The sequence below is a fragment of the Schistocerca cancellata genome, chromosome 5 (genome assembly GCF_023864275.1).
Source record: "Schistocerca cancellata isolate TAMUIC-IGC-003103 chromosome 5, iqSchCanc2.1, whole genome shotgun sequence".
Classification (NCBI taxonomy): domain Eukaryota; kingdom Metazoa; phylum Arthropoda; class Insecta; order Orthoptera; family Acrididae; genus Schistocerca; species Schistocerca cancellata.
The window spans coordinates 660,996,672-661,014,891 of record NC_064630.1 but is presented as its reverse complement, the minus strand read 5'-3'; the positions used below and the strand labels follow the sequence as shown (position 1 = coordinate 661,014,891).

At 42.6% G+C, this 18,220-nt stretch overlaps 1 protein-coding gene across 1 annotated transcript in view; it reads left to right on the top strand.

Moving 5' to 3' along the window:
* LOC126188745 (synaptic vesicle glycoprotein 2C-like) overlaps window positions 1-14,950 on the top strand; it is a 240,347-nt gene extending 225,397 nt beyond the window's left edge. Inside the window, exon 12 of the mRNA XM_049930354.1 lies at window positions 14,727-14,950. Within this exon, the coding sequence (XP_049786311.1) occupies window positions 14,727-14,950 (224 nt within the window). The remainder of the gene's footprint in view (window positions 1-14,726) is intronic.
* Window positions 14,951-18,220: the final 3,270 nt, after the last annotated feature.

The following is an 18,220-nucleotide window of genomic DNA, read 5'->3' as shown; positions in this document are numbered from 1 at the left end:
TAGTACATTAATGATGGCGTATAAACCAGAAAGGAAAGGCAATGTAATAGCGGGACAAATTTTGAAACGATTACTAGTGTCTTAGTACAATACTACAGTCTACATTTGCAACCAAAGAGCAAACCGAGTAAAACTCTTGAGGGTCCGGTACAAATCCCAATATATATAAATGATACAATGATACAATATATATAGTACAATGAACTATATATATATATATATATATATATATATATATATAGTACAATGATACAATATATATAAATGACCTAGAAGATAGTGTCGGAAGTTCCATGCGGCGTTTTGCGGATGATGCTGTAGTATACTGAGAAGCTGCAGCATTAGAAAGTTGCAGCGAAATGCAGGAAGATCTGCAGCGGATAAGCACTTGATGCAGGGAGTGGCAACTGACCCTTAACACAGACAGATGTAATGTATTGCGAATACATAGAAAGATGGATCCTGTATTGTATGATTATATGATAGTGGAAAAGACACTGGTAGCAGTTACTTCTGTAAAATACCTGGGAGTATGCGTACGGAAAGATTTGAAGTGGAATGATTATATAAAATTAATTGTTGGTAAGGCGGGTGCCAGGTTGAGATTCATTGGGAGATCCTTAGAAAATGTAGTCCATCAACAAAGGAGGTGGCTTACAAAACACTCGTTCGACCTATACTTGAGTATTGCTCATCAGTGTGGGATCCGTACCAGGTCGGGTTGACAGAGGAGGTAGAGAAGATCCAAAGAAGAGCGGCGCGTTTCGTCACAGTTTTATTTGGTAAGCGTGATAGCGTTAAGGAGACCTTTAGCAACCTCAAGTGGCAGAATCTGCAAGAGAGGTGCTCTGCATCGCGGTGTAGCTTGCTGTCCAGGTTTCGAGAGTGTGCGTTTCTGGATGAGGTATCGAATATATTGCTTCCTCCTACTTATACCTACCGAGGAGACCACGAATGTAAAATTAGAGAGATTCGAGGGCGCACGGAGGCTTTCCGGCAGTCGTTCTTCCCGCGAACCATACGCGACTGGCACAGGAAATGGGGGTAATCACAGTGGTACGCAAAGTGCCCTCCGCCACACACTGTTGAGTGGCTTGCGAAGTATGAATGTAGATGTAGATGTAGATCAGAAAATAATTAGGAGGGCAGGTAGACAATGACACAAGTCACCACGAGAATTACAGGATGTTATTTCCCTTTATCAGCAAACGGTTCCATGGATTCACGGTGCGTGACGATGGTGACGATGAAAGCCAAATAGAAGAGTGCAGCCAGGCCACGAGCGGTCGTCCGACAAAAATGTTGCCAACCAAACGACGGGATGTCAGCGTGCTGTTCGTAGTCGACGCTGACCTCAGTGAACCACTCTGGTATCTTCGCTCTGCGCAGGCCCTCCTTGCGCAGCTCGTGGCTTGAGCTGCTCGGACCTCGTGGTCACCTTTTGTTGCTACGCTACCGCCAATCCCTAAACTTCCTGCCTCCTTCACGGGCCAGAGAACCACGTATATATAGGGTGTTACAAAAAGGTACGGCCAAACTTTCAGGAAACATTCCTCACACACAAATAAAGAAAAGATGTTATGTGGACATGTGTCTGGAAACGCTTAATTTCCATGTTAGAGCTCATTTTAGTTTCGTCAGTATGTACTGTACTTCCTCGATTCACCGCCAGTTGGCCCAATTGAAGGAAGGTAATGTTGAATTTGGTGCTTGTGTTGACATGCGATTCATTGCTCTAAAGTACTAGCATCAAGCACACCAGTACGTAGCATCAACAGGTTAGTGTTCATCACGAATGTGGTTTTGCAGTCAGTGCAATGTTTACAAATGCGGAGTTGGCATTTGGTGTATGGATTAGCACGGGGCAATAGCACGTGGTACAGAGATTGGCACCTTGCTCTATATGTTCCTATTTATAACATTTTGCACTTCACAGAACTAAAAAACGTAGTATTCTATGTCTAAAGGAGGCATTGTTAAAGCAGGTGGTAGACTTCTGTTTGTTAGTAGAGTATGGGGAAGTGCGATCTGCCCACAAAAGAGACTGCTTACAAATCACTCGTGAGACCAGTCCTAGAATATTGCTCAAGTGTTTGGGGCCCTACCAGACTAACAGGGGATATTGATCGTATACAGAGAAGAGAATCACGAATGGTCACAAGTTTGTTTAATCCGTGGAAGAGTGTCACAGAGGCACTGAAGGAACTGAAATAGCAGACTCTTGAAGACAGATGTAAATTATCCCGAGAAATTCTACTAACGAAGTTTCAAGAAATGGATTTAAATGATTACTCTAGGGATATACTACAACCTCTTACGTATTGTTCACATAGGGATCGTGAGGGTAAGATTAGAAAAATTACTGAAAGCACAGAGGCATTCAAGCAATCATTCTTCCCGCGCTTCATGCGTGAATGGAACGGAAAGAAAACCTAATAATTGGAACCATGAGATGTACCCTCTGCCATGCGCCTCATCGTGGTTTGCAGAGTACAGATGTAGATGTAGACATAACTGAATTCAAGCTATACTTGCACCAAGAAATTGCCAGAAACAACTGGAAAAGAAAAAATCTGGCCCCAAGTTCAATATAGCTGTAGACTTAACACACTTAGTTTAGGAGTGAACATGGAACAATTATTAAGGGTTTAAGATAAAATTTAACCCATCTTGCGAAGGAAGACTACACATAATAACGAATGGTAGTAACAGAAGACATTGCATTCAGAAAGCAGAAATTTCTAAACTTAGACACAAAAGCAGGGGTGCTGTTGTTAATTAAGACCCTAGATGTCCTTAGAAAGGAAAGAAACACAGGCCACATGGTGAACTCTTATTCCTGTTGTTATCCCTTTATTGGGCGTAAGCAGCATAAAGAAGGAGAATGCATCGTCAACAACAAATATATATCTGCTACCATTTTCTGTGCCATGAAGGGGAAGATTGGAGAAGACCTCGACGAGTATTACGGTTAGGTTTGCGCACCTTAGAGGCCTCATACTCATTGACAGGCCTTCTAAATTCTATATCTAATGCAGGCTACGTGACGTGCTCCTTAATTTTCATTATAGTTTTATTGGTACCCAAATGTCCTCTTAGCAAGGATCATTAATTGGGCAAGTTCCTTAGGGAAACAAATTTTTTATTTTTCATGGTACTGAGTGTGATAACAAAGGAGTCCTTTATTAAACTGAAAACCCTGAATTTGTTCACCAGGGAGAAGGTTCTGTTTAACACCATCGATATCTGGACACCAATTTTGTTTTTCCATTAAACCACTGAATAGAGAAGGTATTTTGGCTAATACCATCGACATGTACGGCCCAAATTCGATATCCTGATACGCCTCCACATTAGTGTGATCTCCCACAAATATACGGCTCAAAGCACCCACTGATCCTGTTAGCCTGAATAGTCATGGTGCGCTGTCGATAAATTTTCACACCACAGCAGAAACTAAATGACCTAAAAGAAGGATTTCACGACAGGCCATATTAATTTTAGGTGGTTTTACGACAACTTCTTGCAAACTAACTAAAACTCGAGGTTTACCACGTGTCTAACATCAAGATAATTATAAAAAACACTTAAATTTAAGTCACCAAAAACTGAGTTCAATAAACGTGAAAGAACCACTGTACCCAAATCAAATCGAAAATAATTGAATTCGAATAAATTACAATCGGTACTGAACGCTGTCAGACGCTTGGATTATTCCAGTAATGACACCTGGTGCTAGGCACGGTTAAGGCCGACACTGTTAGATAATGCACCCTGGCGAACAATATGACACAATTGTGGAAGGTCGATAATGGTAACGACTGCAAACTAACCTTTCGACTGAGAACACAATAATCTATCGGTGTCCTACAGCCTGCCACTCATGTCGGTACGAGGAAAATGGGACTTACTGAACGGCGTAATGACACATTCAGAAAGTAACTTGTCGATAATATGGCATAACTCTTTCATATATGGAGGGGATGGACGATTCGGTGCATGGTGAACGGGTATATCATTGGTCAACTGACTCTGATATTGAATTATATCAGTAACTTCCATCCTCTCGAGCAATGCACATAAAAATTGATTGAGAAACCTTAAAATTCGTTTGACCTTCGCTTCTTTCAAATGGGCTACATCAAAGTCAACATAATTACGTTTAATGTTATTAGCATATGCGTAGCAGTTATGCACCCGTGGACTAGGGGAAACGTCTCAGATTGTCAGAATGTCACCGATCCTGAGTTCGAAACCACCCACCGCATAAATTTTGGTTAATAATCAGCATTGGCGGCCGATAACGTCCGGAATAAGAAGTCACCCTCGTTCAGTCAACGGACTTGGGTGGAGGAGTGGACAGAGGTTCAGGAGAGGCACTCTTGTCCTTGGCGTGGGAAGAATCAGCAACGATCAACGGCATGAGGATGCAGAAGCCAATGGAAACCACAGCATTCCAGACACACAACGTGTATCCACAGGACATGTGGCCTATAAGTGAAAAAATGTTATGATGATCTCTCCATTGGCAAAAGATTCCGGACTAGACCTCTATTCGGATATCTGGGAGGGGACTGCCAAGGGGGATGTGACCATGAGAAAAAAATTTAATAACCAACGAAAGGCTAACGTTCTACGAGTCGGGGCGTGGAATGTCAGAAGCTTGAACGTGGTAGGGAAGCTAGATACCCTGAAAAGGGAAATGCAAAGGTTCAAGCTAAATATACACTCCTGGAAATTGAAATAAGAACACCGTGAATTCATTGTCCCAGGAAGGGGAAACTTTATTGACACATTCCTGGGGTCAGATACATCACATGATCACACTGACAGAACCACAGGCACATAGACACAGGCAACAGAGCATGCACAATGTCGGCACTAGTACAGTGTATATCCACCTTTCGCAGCAATGCAGGCTGCTATTCTCCCATGGAGACGATCGTAGAGATGCTGGATGTAGTCCTGTGGAACGGCTTGCCATGCCATTTCCACCTGGCGCCTCAGTTGGACCAGCGTTCGTGCTGGACGTGCAGACCGCGTGAGACGACGCTTCATCCAGTCTCAAACATGCTCAATGGGGGACAGATCCGGAGATCTTGCTGGCCAGGGTAGTTGACTTACACCTTCTAGAGCACGTTGGGTGGCACGGGATAAATGCGGACGTGCATTGTCCTGTTGGAACAGCAAGTTCCCTTGCCGGTCTAGGAATGGTAGAACGATGGGTTCGATGACGGTTTGGATGTACCGTGCACTATTAAGTGTCCCCTCGACGATCACCAGTGGTGTACGGCCAGTGTAGGAGATCGCTCCCCACACCATGATGCCGGGTGTTGGCCCTGTGTGCCTCGGTCGTATGCAGTCCTGATTGTGGCGCTCACCTGCACGGCGCCAAACACGCATACGACCATCATTGGTACCAAGGCAGAAGCGACTCTCATCGCTGAAGACGACACGTCTCCATTCGTCCCTCCATTCACGCCTGTCGCGACACCACAGGAGGCGGGCTGCACGATGTTGGGGCGTGAGCGGAAGACGGCCTAACGGTGTGCGGGACCGTAGCCCAGCTTCATGGAGACGGTTGCGAATGGTCCTCGCCGATACCCCAGGAGCAACAGTGTCCCTAATTTGCTGGGAAGTGGCGGTGCGGTCCCCTACGGCACTGCGTAGGATCCTACGGTCTTGGCGTGCATCCGTGCGTCGCTGCGGTCCGGTCCCAGGTCGACGGGCACGTGCACCTTCCGCCGACCACTGGCGACAACATCGATGTACTGTGGAGACCTCACGCCCCACGTGTTGAGCAATTCGGCGGTACGTCCACCCGGCCTCCCGCATGCACACTATACGCCCTCGCTCAAAGTCCGTCAACTGCACATACGGTTCACGTCCACGCTGTCGCGGCATGCTACCAGTGTTAAAGACTGCGATGGAGCTCCTTATGCCACGGCAAACTGGCTGACACTGACGGCGGCGGTGCACAAATGCTGCGCAGCTAGCGCCATTCGACGGCCAACACCGCGGTTCCTGGTGTGTCCGCTGTGCCGTGCGTGTGATCATTGCTTGTACAGCCCTCTCGCAGTGTCCGGAGCAAGTATGGTGGGTCTGACACACCGGTGTCAATGTGTTCTTTTTTCCATTTCCAGGAGTGTAGTAGGGATCAATGAAGTGAAAAATAAGACAAGGATTTCTGGTAAGGTGACAGATAGGGAAATATCAACATCAACAGAAAATGGGATAAAGGGAGTAGGATTCGTTATGAATAGGATGGTAGGGTAGAGAGTGTGTTACTGTGAACAGATCAGTGATAGAGTTGTAAACCAACATGGTCGATGATATTTCAGGTATACATGTCGACGTCACAAGCTGAGGATGAAGAGAGAGAGAAAGTATATGAGAATACTGAAAGGGTAATACAAAGGGAGATGACAATCTAATGATCATGAGGGGACAGGAATGCAGTTGTAGTGGAAGGAGTAGAAGAAAAGATTACAGGAGAATATGGGCTTGGGACAAGGAATGAGAGAGGAGGAAGACAAATTGAGTTCTGCAATAAATGTCAACTACTAATAGCGAATACTTTGTTCAAGAACCACAAGAGGAGGAGGTACACTTGGAAAAGGCCGGGTGATACGGGAAGATATCAGCAAGATTACATCTTGGTCAGGCAGAGATTCAGAAATCAGATACTGGATTCTAAGGCTTACCGAGAAGCACATATAGACTCAGATCACAACTTAGTAGTGATGAAGAGTAGGTGAAGTTTAAGTGATCAGTCAGGAAGAATCAATACGCAAAGAAGTGGAATACGGAAGTACTAAGGAATGACCAGACACCCTTAAAGTTCTGTAAGGCTGTAGATGCAGCAGTAAGGAATAGCTCAGTAGGTAGTACAGTTATTGAGGAATGGATATATCTAAAAAGTGTACAAAGAAGGTAATTGCGAAGAAATCATGTGTAACAGAATACACACTTCAGCTGATCGATGAAAGATGGACGTACAAAAATGCTCAGGGAAATTAAAAAACACAGAAATACAAGTCGCTGAGGAATGAAATAAATGGGAAGTGCAGGGAAGGTAAGACGAAATGGCTGCTTGAAAAATATGAAGAAATAGAAAAAGAAATGATTATCGGAAGGATTGACTCAGCATATAGGAAAGTAAAAAGAACCTTCTGTGAAATGAAAAGCATGAGCGGTAACATTAAGAAAGTAATGGGAATTCCACTTCTAAATGCAGAGGAGAGAGCGGATAGGTGGAAAGGGTACATTGAAGGCCTCTATGAGGGGGAAGATTTGTCTGATGTGATAGAAGAAGAAACAGCAGTACATTTAGAGGAGATAGAGGATGCAGTATTAGAACCAGAATAAAAAAGAAAAGATTATACCGGATGAAGGATGAAACAGGGATACATGCAGATACTTTCATATGTGAGACCTTAATATGTACACGGGTCAATGTGTCGATTATTTTTTATCTGCGTTGGACAGCCTTTCCACAAACACACCACAAACTTTACGACCTATTGTTTTCTGCAGTCGTGCTGCGCCACTAAGTGGACATCGCATGTCAGTATAGACTACCGTTTTGCGTCCATGCGCCCACACTCCAACATCTGATCTACTGCACACGAGAAAATAAACATCAATGGCTTGCTCTTGCCAGATGTACTTTGAAGCATTATCCGACCTAACAGCATACGGCCTGTAATAACCATAGGTTATTAGTCTGCAAATGACATACTTACTGATGTAATGTTATTCAGTACGCCATCCTCAGTCACCAATAGATGTATCTGCACTTATATGTATTGGACCCTGTGTAATCGATGAATCATGTCAGGCTGAAATTTAAAATAGGGCAAATTGCCTGAATAATCAAGAACTAAAAAAAAAAAAAAAAAAACTGGACTCGTGAATCTGATCACTGGCGTCACGTTTCTCATGAGAGACGTGAATGCTCTCTATACTTGCGGCAACGTTGTCGAGATCATCAAAGATACCACGTTAATCAGTAATCATTATAATGTGGCACACGATTTCTGTAGCGTGGGTTGTGGTCTGGAGCTTTTACAGGCGTGGGAGCAATTTAAGAACTAATTTACTAAACATAAAACCCTCTTGATGACAGAATAATAAATCAATATCAGCAAAACAAAAATTAATGTGGAGCCCCATATAATTTTTGAAATTATGGCTCAAACAAGAGAAGGTAAATGAAGGGCCCTCAATACATTACACATAATTAAAAACAAGTCAGTGCTCCTGCATATGGAGTCAGGCAACGACATTAATCATTGCAATATATGACCCTCAGCCACAGACAACAAATTCAGTAGAGATAGATTCTGTAATTAACCATGTGACAGTAGAACAGCTCTCAGACTTACTTACATCCGTGTACTGCGAACTGCTATTGCCATCACCAACAGGAGTACCTACGCATATGTCTCGAACTCCTGTATAATAAGACGTACAATTGATCATTCACACACAAAAATTAACAATGTGATTTTCTTTGTGCAAATGGCACCAACAAATCAGTCACGCTCACAGTGTAATACAAGCAAAGTCAATTTCTGTGTACTACAAATCAATGTGGACTGAAGACCGCAACAACAACACAACAAATCAATTACGCTCACAGTGTGTAATTTAGCAAAAGCTAAATGTCTCTCGCTTCCAATGAACATACCAGCACACCGTGTGCTACCAAATGACAACCACAGATTGTGGTACGTTAAGCATGGAGTTTCTGTGTGCAACACAGCTTGCTACTCAGTACGCTCGATGTACTGATTGTGCTCAGTACTGCACATGGTAACGACGCACTCAATCACCAGAATGTGCGATTTCCTGCACAATTTTAGGACATCTTTTGAGTTCCAACATAACAAATTTCCTAGAGTCCTAAAATCTTCTGTCCACAAATTAGCGCGGTTTTAGAAAGCATGGCTCGTGTGAAACTCAGCTTGCCCTTTTCTCATACAATATACGTAGGTTGGAACTCAAATAGTGGCAACACTGCTGTGGAGACACTATGCAAAAGAATCTAATATTGTCGCCGATAGCACACCTTGTTGACATGCCTACCTTACCTCCGAGCAAATGGACTCGCCCGTTCAACGTCACCGGCGTATGCGTAATCGAGGAAAACACAGTCACTTGTGAGCGAGAGTTCTAACGTAGCGGTGTCACTATGAGAATACGGAAAGCTTGCATTTGATTTTTGAAGACCAGATATAACATTTCGAGTTGCATGAAACGATATCGATAGGGGTAGCTGTATAACTTTAAGAATAACTGAATGAGAAATTCAGAGTATACCGACATAGTGTAGTAATTGAATGGAGAACAACAGGAGTTTAATTGCTTGGCCTATTTCAGTAGGTAAACTACTAATGCGCTGAATCGTGGGCATAATAGTATTAGGTGATTTACTTATTTTAGAGCCCGTCAGCTAACGCTTGACCTATGATCCCACCTGAGAAAGATTCTCCCATACTATTAAACGATGTGCCTGACGTGGAATTTCATAACCGTATTTTGTCACTCACCAGATACCAAAATTTGTTTTCGATTCATTCTTACTGAATTTGTCTCCTGTACTCGATTCCACAAATGATTATTTTGATTTCAACCTGATAAATTTCAGCTCGAGAATGGCTACGGAAATCTAAGGAGTCATTGTTTTCCTACACACTGGCGAGTAGAGGGGAACAAACACATACGGTGGCCCCCAGCTCGCCCACGTTGGCCACAGGGATTTGTAGTCTGCAGCACAGCCCAGCGCACTGAGCCTGCACGTACATCTCGGCGACAGTACCTTCGCCGCTCCTCCATGAATGTTTAACTTGTACAGCATTCGTTATGTTTTTTAAACACACGACACCACCAGTTTACCTCTTGGTCACATAACTGGTAACAAAGGTACCTGTCACATAAACTCAGAATTAGACATCACTTGCAAAAGGCCCAAAATTAAATTTTATTCTGTAAAATTCACAAAATAGATTTTGTTAACAGAACATCCGCAACTGAGACCCATGGTGAGATTGAAAATACCCGCTTCAGTTGGGAATTTGTTTTATTATAAACGGGACTGATTTCGGGAAAATGTTGTTCCCATCTTTAGGGATTAATTTACTAAGCAATGGAGGAAAGTGTAAGTCCGTGAAGTATACATGGAACAGTAAAAAACTACCTATGATAATTAACTGGCAAGAATAACTGAAAATGTGCGATCTAGTTAATCTTCTTAGAAAAGAGGGAACAGAGAATCATCATCATCATCATCATCATCACCATTTAAGACTTATTATGCCTTTCAGCGTTCAGTCTGCAGCATACTCTCCCTTTGCCAGCATCATGTTTAAAGTACCAGGGAAGCAGGTTGCTAGCCTCACTTGCCCCGGGTCCCATTGAGTTTTACCCCTAACGGTTGAGGGACTAACCAGTGGATTTGGTAGTCTTTGCCGTCTGAGCGCAAAGTTGACCACGACTCAGAATATGTCCGAGATGCCCAGCCTTATTCCAAAGTAACTGGTATCCCGACTGTCAGGACCACTTACATGGGCACTCATACATTGCCCGTGGTTCATGAACCAGGACATGAAAACAGGAACCCACACCACGAACAGAGTAAGGAAAATGAATTGTATGTGGGCCTCGAACTATGTGAGTGGAAAACCGAATAAAAGTTGACAACAGTAGAACAGAACAATGGAAAGAAGAACTCACGTAGTCAGCTGCGCGGCGGTGCATGCCGTAGGCATCTGCCTGCAGGAACAGGCGGACATGACAGTGTGGTACGGAGAGGTGCGAGCGGGCAGTGTGCATTGTAGCCCGTTTTACAACGACTTTCTGCTCAAAATCGACTACTCGATTTGAGTGCACGTCGAGGGTCTGCGTGTAAATGAGGAGCCAACCACGACGTGAGTGGATCATTAACGTCAACGATCAACGGACTAAGCAGAATGCGGAGTTCTAAAATTCCGAGTACGCGGAATACTGCGCATGCGCAGAAGCCATAGGTGCGCCATATTTGTTTACGCTCGTGGATTTCTAGCAGAATACACACAGCAAATTTTTGAGCTGAACTCTCATAGCGAGTGTTCATCGTTACTTGTTAATAAATGTACCCCACTTTTTGGTATTGTCACAGTATATGTTGTTGTTGTGGTCTTCAGTCCTGAGACTGGTTTGATGCAGCTCTCCATGCTACTCTATCCTGTGCAAGCTTCTTCATCTCCCAGTACCTACTGCAACCTACATCCTTCTGAATCTGCTTAGTGTATTGATCTCTTGGTCTCCCTCTACGATTTTTACCCTCCACGCTGCCCTCCAATGCTAAATTTGTGATCCCTCGATGCCTCAGAACATGTCCTACCAACCGATCCCTTCTTCTAGTCAAGTTGTGCCACAAACTTCTCTTCTCCCCAATCCTATTCAATACCTCCTCATTAGTTACGTGATCTACCCACCTTATCTTCAGCATTCTTCTGTAGCACCACATTTCGAAAGCTTCTATTCTCTTCTTGTCCAAACTAGTTATCGTCCATGTCTCACTTCCATACATGGCTACACTCCATACAAATACTTTCAGAAACGACTTCCTGACACCTAAATCTATATTCGATGTAAACAAATTTCTCTTCTTGAGAAACGCTCTCCTTGCCATTGCCAGTCTACATTTTATATCCTCTCTACTTCGACCATCATCGGTTATTTTACTCCCTAAATAGCAAAACTCCTTTACTACTTTAAGTGTCTCATTTCCTAATCTAATTCCCTCAGCATCACCCGACTTAATTTGACTACATTCCATTATCCTCGTTTTGCTTTTGTTGATGTTCATCTTATATCCTCCTTTCAAGACACTGTCCATTCCGTTCAACTGCTCTTCCAAGTCCTTTGCTGTCTCTGACAGAATTACAATGTCATCGGCGAACCTCAAAGTTTTTACTTCTTCTCCATGAATTTTAATACCCACTCCAAATTTTTCTTTTGTTTCCTTTACTGCTTGCTCAATATACAGATTGAATAACATCGGGGAGAGGCTACAACCCTGTCTCACTCCTTTCCCAACCACTGCTTCCCTTTCATGCCCCTCGACTCTTATAACTGCCATCTGGTTTCTGTACAAATTGTAAATAGCCTTTCGCTCCCTGTATTTTACCCCTGCCACCTTCAGAATTTGAAAGAGAGTATTCCAGTCAACATTGTCAAAAGCTTTCTCTAAGTCTACAAATGCTAGAAACGTAGGTTTGTCTTTTCTTAATCTTTCTTCCAAGATAAGTCGTAAGGTCAGTATTGCCTCACGTGTTCCAACATTTCTACGGAATCCAAACTGATCTTCCCCGAGGTCGGCTTCTACCAGTTTTTCCATTCGTCTGTAAAGAATTCGCGTTAGTATTTTACAGCTGTGACTTATTAAACTGATAGTTCGGTAACTTTCGCATCTGTCAACACCTGCTTTCTTTGGGATTGGAATTATTATATTCTTCTTAAAGTCTGAGGGTATTTCGCCTGTCTCATACATCGTGCTCACCAGATGGTAGAGTTTTGTCATGACTGGTTCTCCTGAGGCCATCAGTAGTTCTAATGGAATGTTGTCTACTCCCGGGGCCTTGTTTTGACTCAGGTCTTTCAGTGCTCTGTCAAACTCTTCACGCAGTATCTTATCTCTCATTTCATCTTCATCTACATCCTCTTCCATTTCCATAATATTGTCCTCAAGTACATCGCCCTTGTATAAACCCTCTATATACTCCTTCCACCTTTCTGCTTTCCCTTCTTTGCTTAGAACTGGGTTGCCATCTGAGCTCTTGATATTCATACAAGTGGTTCTCTTATCTCCAAAGGTCTCTTTAATTTTCCTGTAGGCAGTATCTATCTTACCCCTAGTGAGACAAGCCTCTACATCCTTACATTTGTCCTCTAGCCATCCCTGCTTAGCCATTTTGCACTTCCTGTCGATTTCATTTTTGAGACGTTTGTATTCCTTTTTGCCTGCTTCATTTACTGCATTTTTATATTTTCTCCTTTCATCAATTAAATTCAATATTTCTTCTGTTACCCAAGGATTTCTATTAGCCCGCGTCTTTTTACCTACTTGATCGTCTGCTGCCTTCACCACTTCATCCCTCAGAGCTACCCATTCTTCTTCTACTGTATTTCTTTCCCCCATTCCTGTCAATTGTTCCCTAATGCTCTCCCTGAAACTCTCTAGAACCTCTGGTTCTTTCAGTTTATCCAGGTCCCATCTCCTTAAATTCCCACCTTTTTGCAGTTTCTTCAGTTTCAATCTGCAGTTCATAACCAATAGATTGTGGTCAGAATCTACATCTGCCCCAGGAAATGTCTTACAATTTAAAACCTGGTTCCTAAATCTCTGTCTTACCATTATATAATCTATCTGAAACCTGTCAGTATCTCCAGGCTTCTTCCATGTATACAGCCTCCTTTCATGATTCTTGAACCAAGTGTTAGCTATGATTAAGTTATGCTCTGTGCAAAATTCTACAAGGCGGCTTCCTCTTTCATTCCTTCCCCCCAATCCATATTCACCTACTATGTTTCCTTCTCTCCCTTTTCCTACTGACGAATTCCAGTCACCCATGACTATTAAATTTTCGTCTCCCTTCACTACCTGAATAATTTCTTTTATCTCGTCATACATTTCATCTATTTCTTCAGCATCTGCAGAGCTAGTTGGCATATAAACTTGTACTACTGTAGTAGGCATGGGCTTTGTGTCTATCTTGGCCACAATAATGCGTTCACTATGCTGTTTGTAGTTGCTAACCTGCACTCCTATTTTTTTATTCATTATTAAACCTACTCCTGCATTACCCCTATTTGATTTTGTATTTATAACCCTGTAATCACCTGACCAAAAGTCTTGTTCCTCCTGCCACCGAACTTCACTAATTCCCACTATATCTAACTTTAACCTATCCATCTCCCTTTTTAAATTTTCTAACCTACCTGCCCGATTAAGGGATCTGACATTCCACGCTCCGATCCGTAGAACGCCAGTTTTCTTTCTCCTGATAACGACGTCCTCTTGAGTAGTCCCCGCCCGGAGATCCGAATGGGGGACTATTTTACCTCCGGAATATTTTACCCAAGAGGACGCCATCATCATTTAATCATACAGTAGAGCTGCATGTCCTCGGGAAAAATTACGGCTGTAGTTTCCCCTTGCTTTCAGCCGTTCGCAGTACCAGCACAGCAAGACCGTTTTGGTTAATGTTACAAGGCCAGATCAGTCAATCATCCAGACTGTTGCCCCTGCGACTACTGAAAAGGCTGCTGCCCCTCTTCAGGAACCACATGTTTGTCTGGCCTCTCAACAGATACCCCTCCGTTGTGGTTGCACCTACGGTACGGCCATCTGCATCGCTGAGGCATGCAAGCCTCCCCACCAACGGCAAGGTCCATGGTTCATGGGGGGGTCACAGTATATATGTATACAAATTATTTGTATTTTATAATCCTCTGATATCTTCTAGAAATGTAATGGACAAAGAATTCCATCACTGCCCTGATTTCTGCATATCAAAACGAAAACGTACTAATAGATGCCGAACCACAACAAGGTAAATTACCGTAGCAACTTCTGTAACATTTTTTGTGGTCCTTGTATCTTTTGTATTACGTATAGACTCAAGTAGATACATAAAAGTGTAGAGAAGTATCATTAAAACATCTTGTATTTTTTCTAGAAAGCAAGGAAAGAGAGTCAGGAACGTGTAGCAACGGAAGTGGCCGAAGTCATGCAATGCGTTACCGCAAGGCAAAATTCTCAACTCTGCGGTCTCACTACGGTGCTGAACTGAAGAAAATACGCCAGAGTGAGAGCAGTGGCTCATCCGGCGCCGTACACAGACCGAGAGTCTGGTGGTTTGATCATTTACGTTTCCTGAAAGACATCATAACTCCACGCTAAAGCCGTTGTAACATTCCGAACAGTGTCGTAGGTATATTTAGTTAACTTTTTATTCTTCACACACAAAAGTTTGTAACAGTGCTTTCTATTGACAATGTTAAGTTTGTTCTGCCCTGAGATGAAGAAAAAGATTTTACTGAATATTTAATAGAATATTGAGCATAGTTCTGAGGTAAGCTATTAAATGTAGGAAGAAGAAAGAGCTCAAATTGCATGAATAGAAAATTGAACACTGTGCAATAAAAGTGCATATATTTATGGACTGAGCAGAGGCAGTGACACTAATTATGACTGCATGTGTTGTTTTAAAGTAGTTTGTATCACAGGTAGATTTCATGTTCTCAGTGAGGATAACAGTGTAATCTGGACTCGCACTGTAAAGAATTGTTTTCTTGTGTGGTGGTTTATGTTGAGCCTGGTGTTACTTTAACGATCAGCTTATTTACCAGTTAAATAAATGTTAAAAAGTTGAAATGTTTGTCAAATAAAAATGCTAGGCAGAGAAAGTATGTTAAGTGCTGTGAAAACAAATTTAATTTCCCTATTTAGCTCCATTCATTCTGACCGTTTTCTTCTGTATTTAAAAGTACTTCACCTTACTGGAGAGTTTCCTCAGAACATTAAATTTTAATTCAGGCAGGACTGAATGTAACATACTGAGTGCTCATAACTGTTTAGACTGTGGTACAAGATTTTTCACTTCTTAAGACATGACAGCCACTAAGTAACTTACCATTAATATACTCAATATTCCACATCACTTTTACTGTAGTTGTAGAGCTATTTCTGTGATCATCATTGTTCATTCCTTCAGCAAGTCTTATTTATTTAGAACCTACATCAATGCGTGATTCATAGTAAGCATTTAGTGAAGCCTTTGTGGTGTTTACACGTTTTGTGGGCAAAATTCTTATTGTGGCTGCTATTATCTATGTGCAATTGCTAGCTTTGCGTTTCCTTTGTACAGTTTTAAAAGGCAATGAGACACTGTCTCAACAAAAAAGTAATTTTTTTCTTGGTAACCTGTTTTATAAGTTACTTCTCTAACACGTTATTTGTTAGAAGCTAATATTCTTTCCCATTGAGGGATCAGTCTCTTAGATGTTGAAAGAAGCCAAGCTTCAATATGTTATTGAAGCAAATGAAAAGTCACATTGTCATAAAATATTATAGTATTTCAATGCTGATATTAATTAAATAGAAACCTTTCTGTGAAGATACTTCTCCATTGAGTAAAAGAACTCGCCAAACGGTACACGATTTCTTGATAATATTGGCATCCTGGTGTGTAACATAGCCTGAGGTCTGGTTTGGACTATGTGGTGTCAATTTCATTGAAAGTTTATGGAGCTGACATTTTTGAATGCAAACAAAATGTATGGTAAGAGATTGGTTTGCAGTGTAGCCCAATGCCTAATCCACTACATATGACTTTCTTTTTAAACTGAAACATATTAATATAATACCAGGACCATAACCAACAAGTGCGAAGACTTGAGGGCTACAACATTACCATGAATAGAAGTGAGATACTTGGGTACATACGTATTCAATGAACCTGCTCAGTGTTAAATATGTTGGGTAGTGTGGTGAGGTTAAAGTGAATATAACAAGTTTTCTGATAGTGTATTTTATTCTATGGGATGGTATCTAAACAATATGCCCTGTGCTTTCTTCCAGCAACTAGGCACTTTTCTGTTTGTGTTGGTGGTAATGGGAGGAGAGTATTCTGGTATGTTATGGTTAAACAGTATGGGGGTGTCTCTCAGCTGCAAAGCCCACTTATAATCTGAGAAGGAATCCACAGGGTCTTCTCTAGTGTTAGCAGTTTTGGATGACTCAATGCCACCAACATCAATGCCAGTGTCACTTAGCTCTGATGTGGTGTGGAATGTAAGAATGTGGAAGTATGGATTATTTTTAGGATTTATTCCTGTTCAGGGCCATTCTTTTGTGTTAATTATTTTAAGTCATGTTGTCATTTTAGAGCAGTCATATTGGCGTTAAGCTTGTATATCGTGGGTAATAAATGAATAGGTTAAGTCTGTGTTGTCTTTGTCAGGGAAAATTCCGTAGATCAGTGTTGAAATGATAAAAATAAGTAATGAGACAGTAGGTTCAGTTTCACTCAGCAGTTTAAGCAAACGCTAAGTAGTTTCACCTACTCAGTTATTTCACTGGACGGTCACAAAGTAGTTTCAATACCTGTCGAGCCGCTTGAATTTGCGAGTGCAACGGCCTGCTTGACTAACTTCACTGCAACGTATCAAATTGTTTTCTTAACAGTTATTTCTCAGCACAATCTAACTTGTAACACCTTCACAAGCCTTTTAAGGCTGTTTATGACCTTCCAATACAAAGCAGTAACTGGGGAATTACTTTTTAGCCATAAAAAAGTGATCTCAAGTGAATAAACATCACATTTCTCCATATAAATGCACTTGGTCCCTGTTATACCTGATCATTATGAGAACTGGGGGATAGATGGTACAAAAATTGATGAAATAATACCGCTATTCACCATAATTTGCACTTTATGAGTTCCACGTCCAATTTATAACATTCGAAGTTGACATTGAGAGTTGGTACGATCATGTTACGATTCCGATACAGACTCGTGTTCAGTTAACCCACGTAAGGTTTACAGTGCCCAGAATACGTTGAACCCGAAACATCCCTCATTTCGAAGATGGTAACAGAGCCACCAATCAGGGACAACACATTTGTTTCGCCAGAGTGCGCAAGTAGCGCTCCGCGCCCGTTTACCGGTAAGCGACATAAAGAACAGCCCCGCGCATACGTCGCGGCCGGCGCACGCTAGCTCCCTCTGTGCCTTTGTATTTATCTTCCTTGTATGCGGGTGCCAGGACGCGCTAGTTTCGCGCCTGGGGTACCGTCGTGAATAATTTATTGCCACTGCCGCAGCTGCGCTCGGGCCGTTCTTCCCTGTGTGTGTGGGTGGAGGGGGGCTCGGCCGTCTGTCGGAAAACACTTTGCGAAACACGCGGCCGCACGCGCCGGCCGGTCAGCGGAAGACAAATGGAGTCCGCCCCCAGTCCACCGCCCCCATCCTGCCGCCACCGGGGACCGGCCGGCGCCCCCCTGCCCCAACCAGGGCCACGACACCGGCCGCGCTTTAACCTGGCGCTCTCATCCATCAATAAACTCGCGGCGTGGCTAACAAACCAAAGCGGAGGCGGTAGCATTAAGAGTGCAGTGTGAGTTTCTATTACTTTTGGCCTTACAGCCATCAAATTAAACTACAAGACG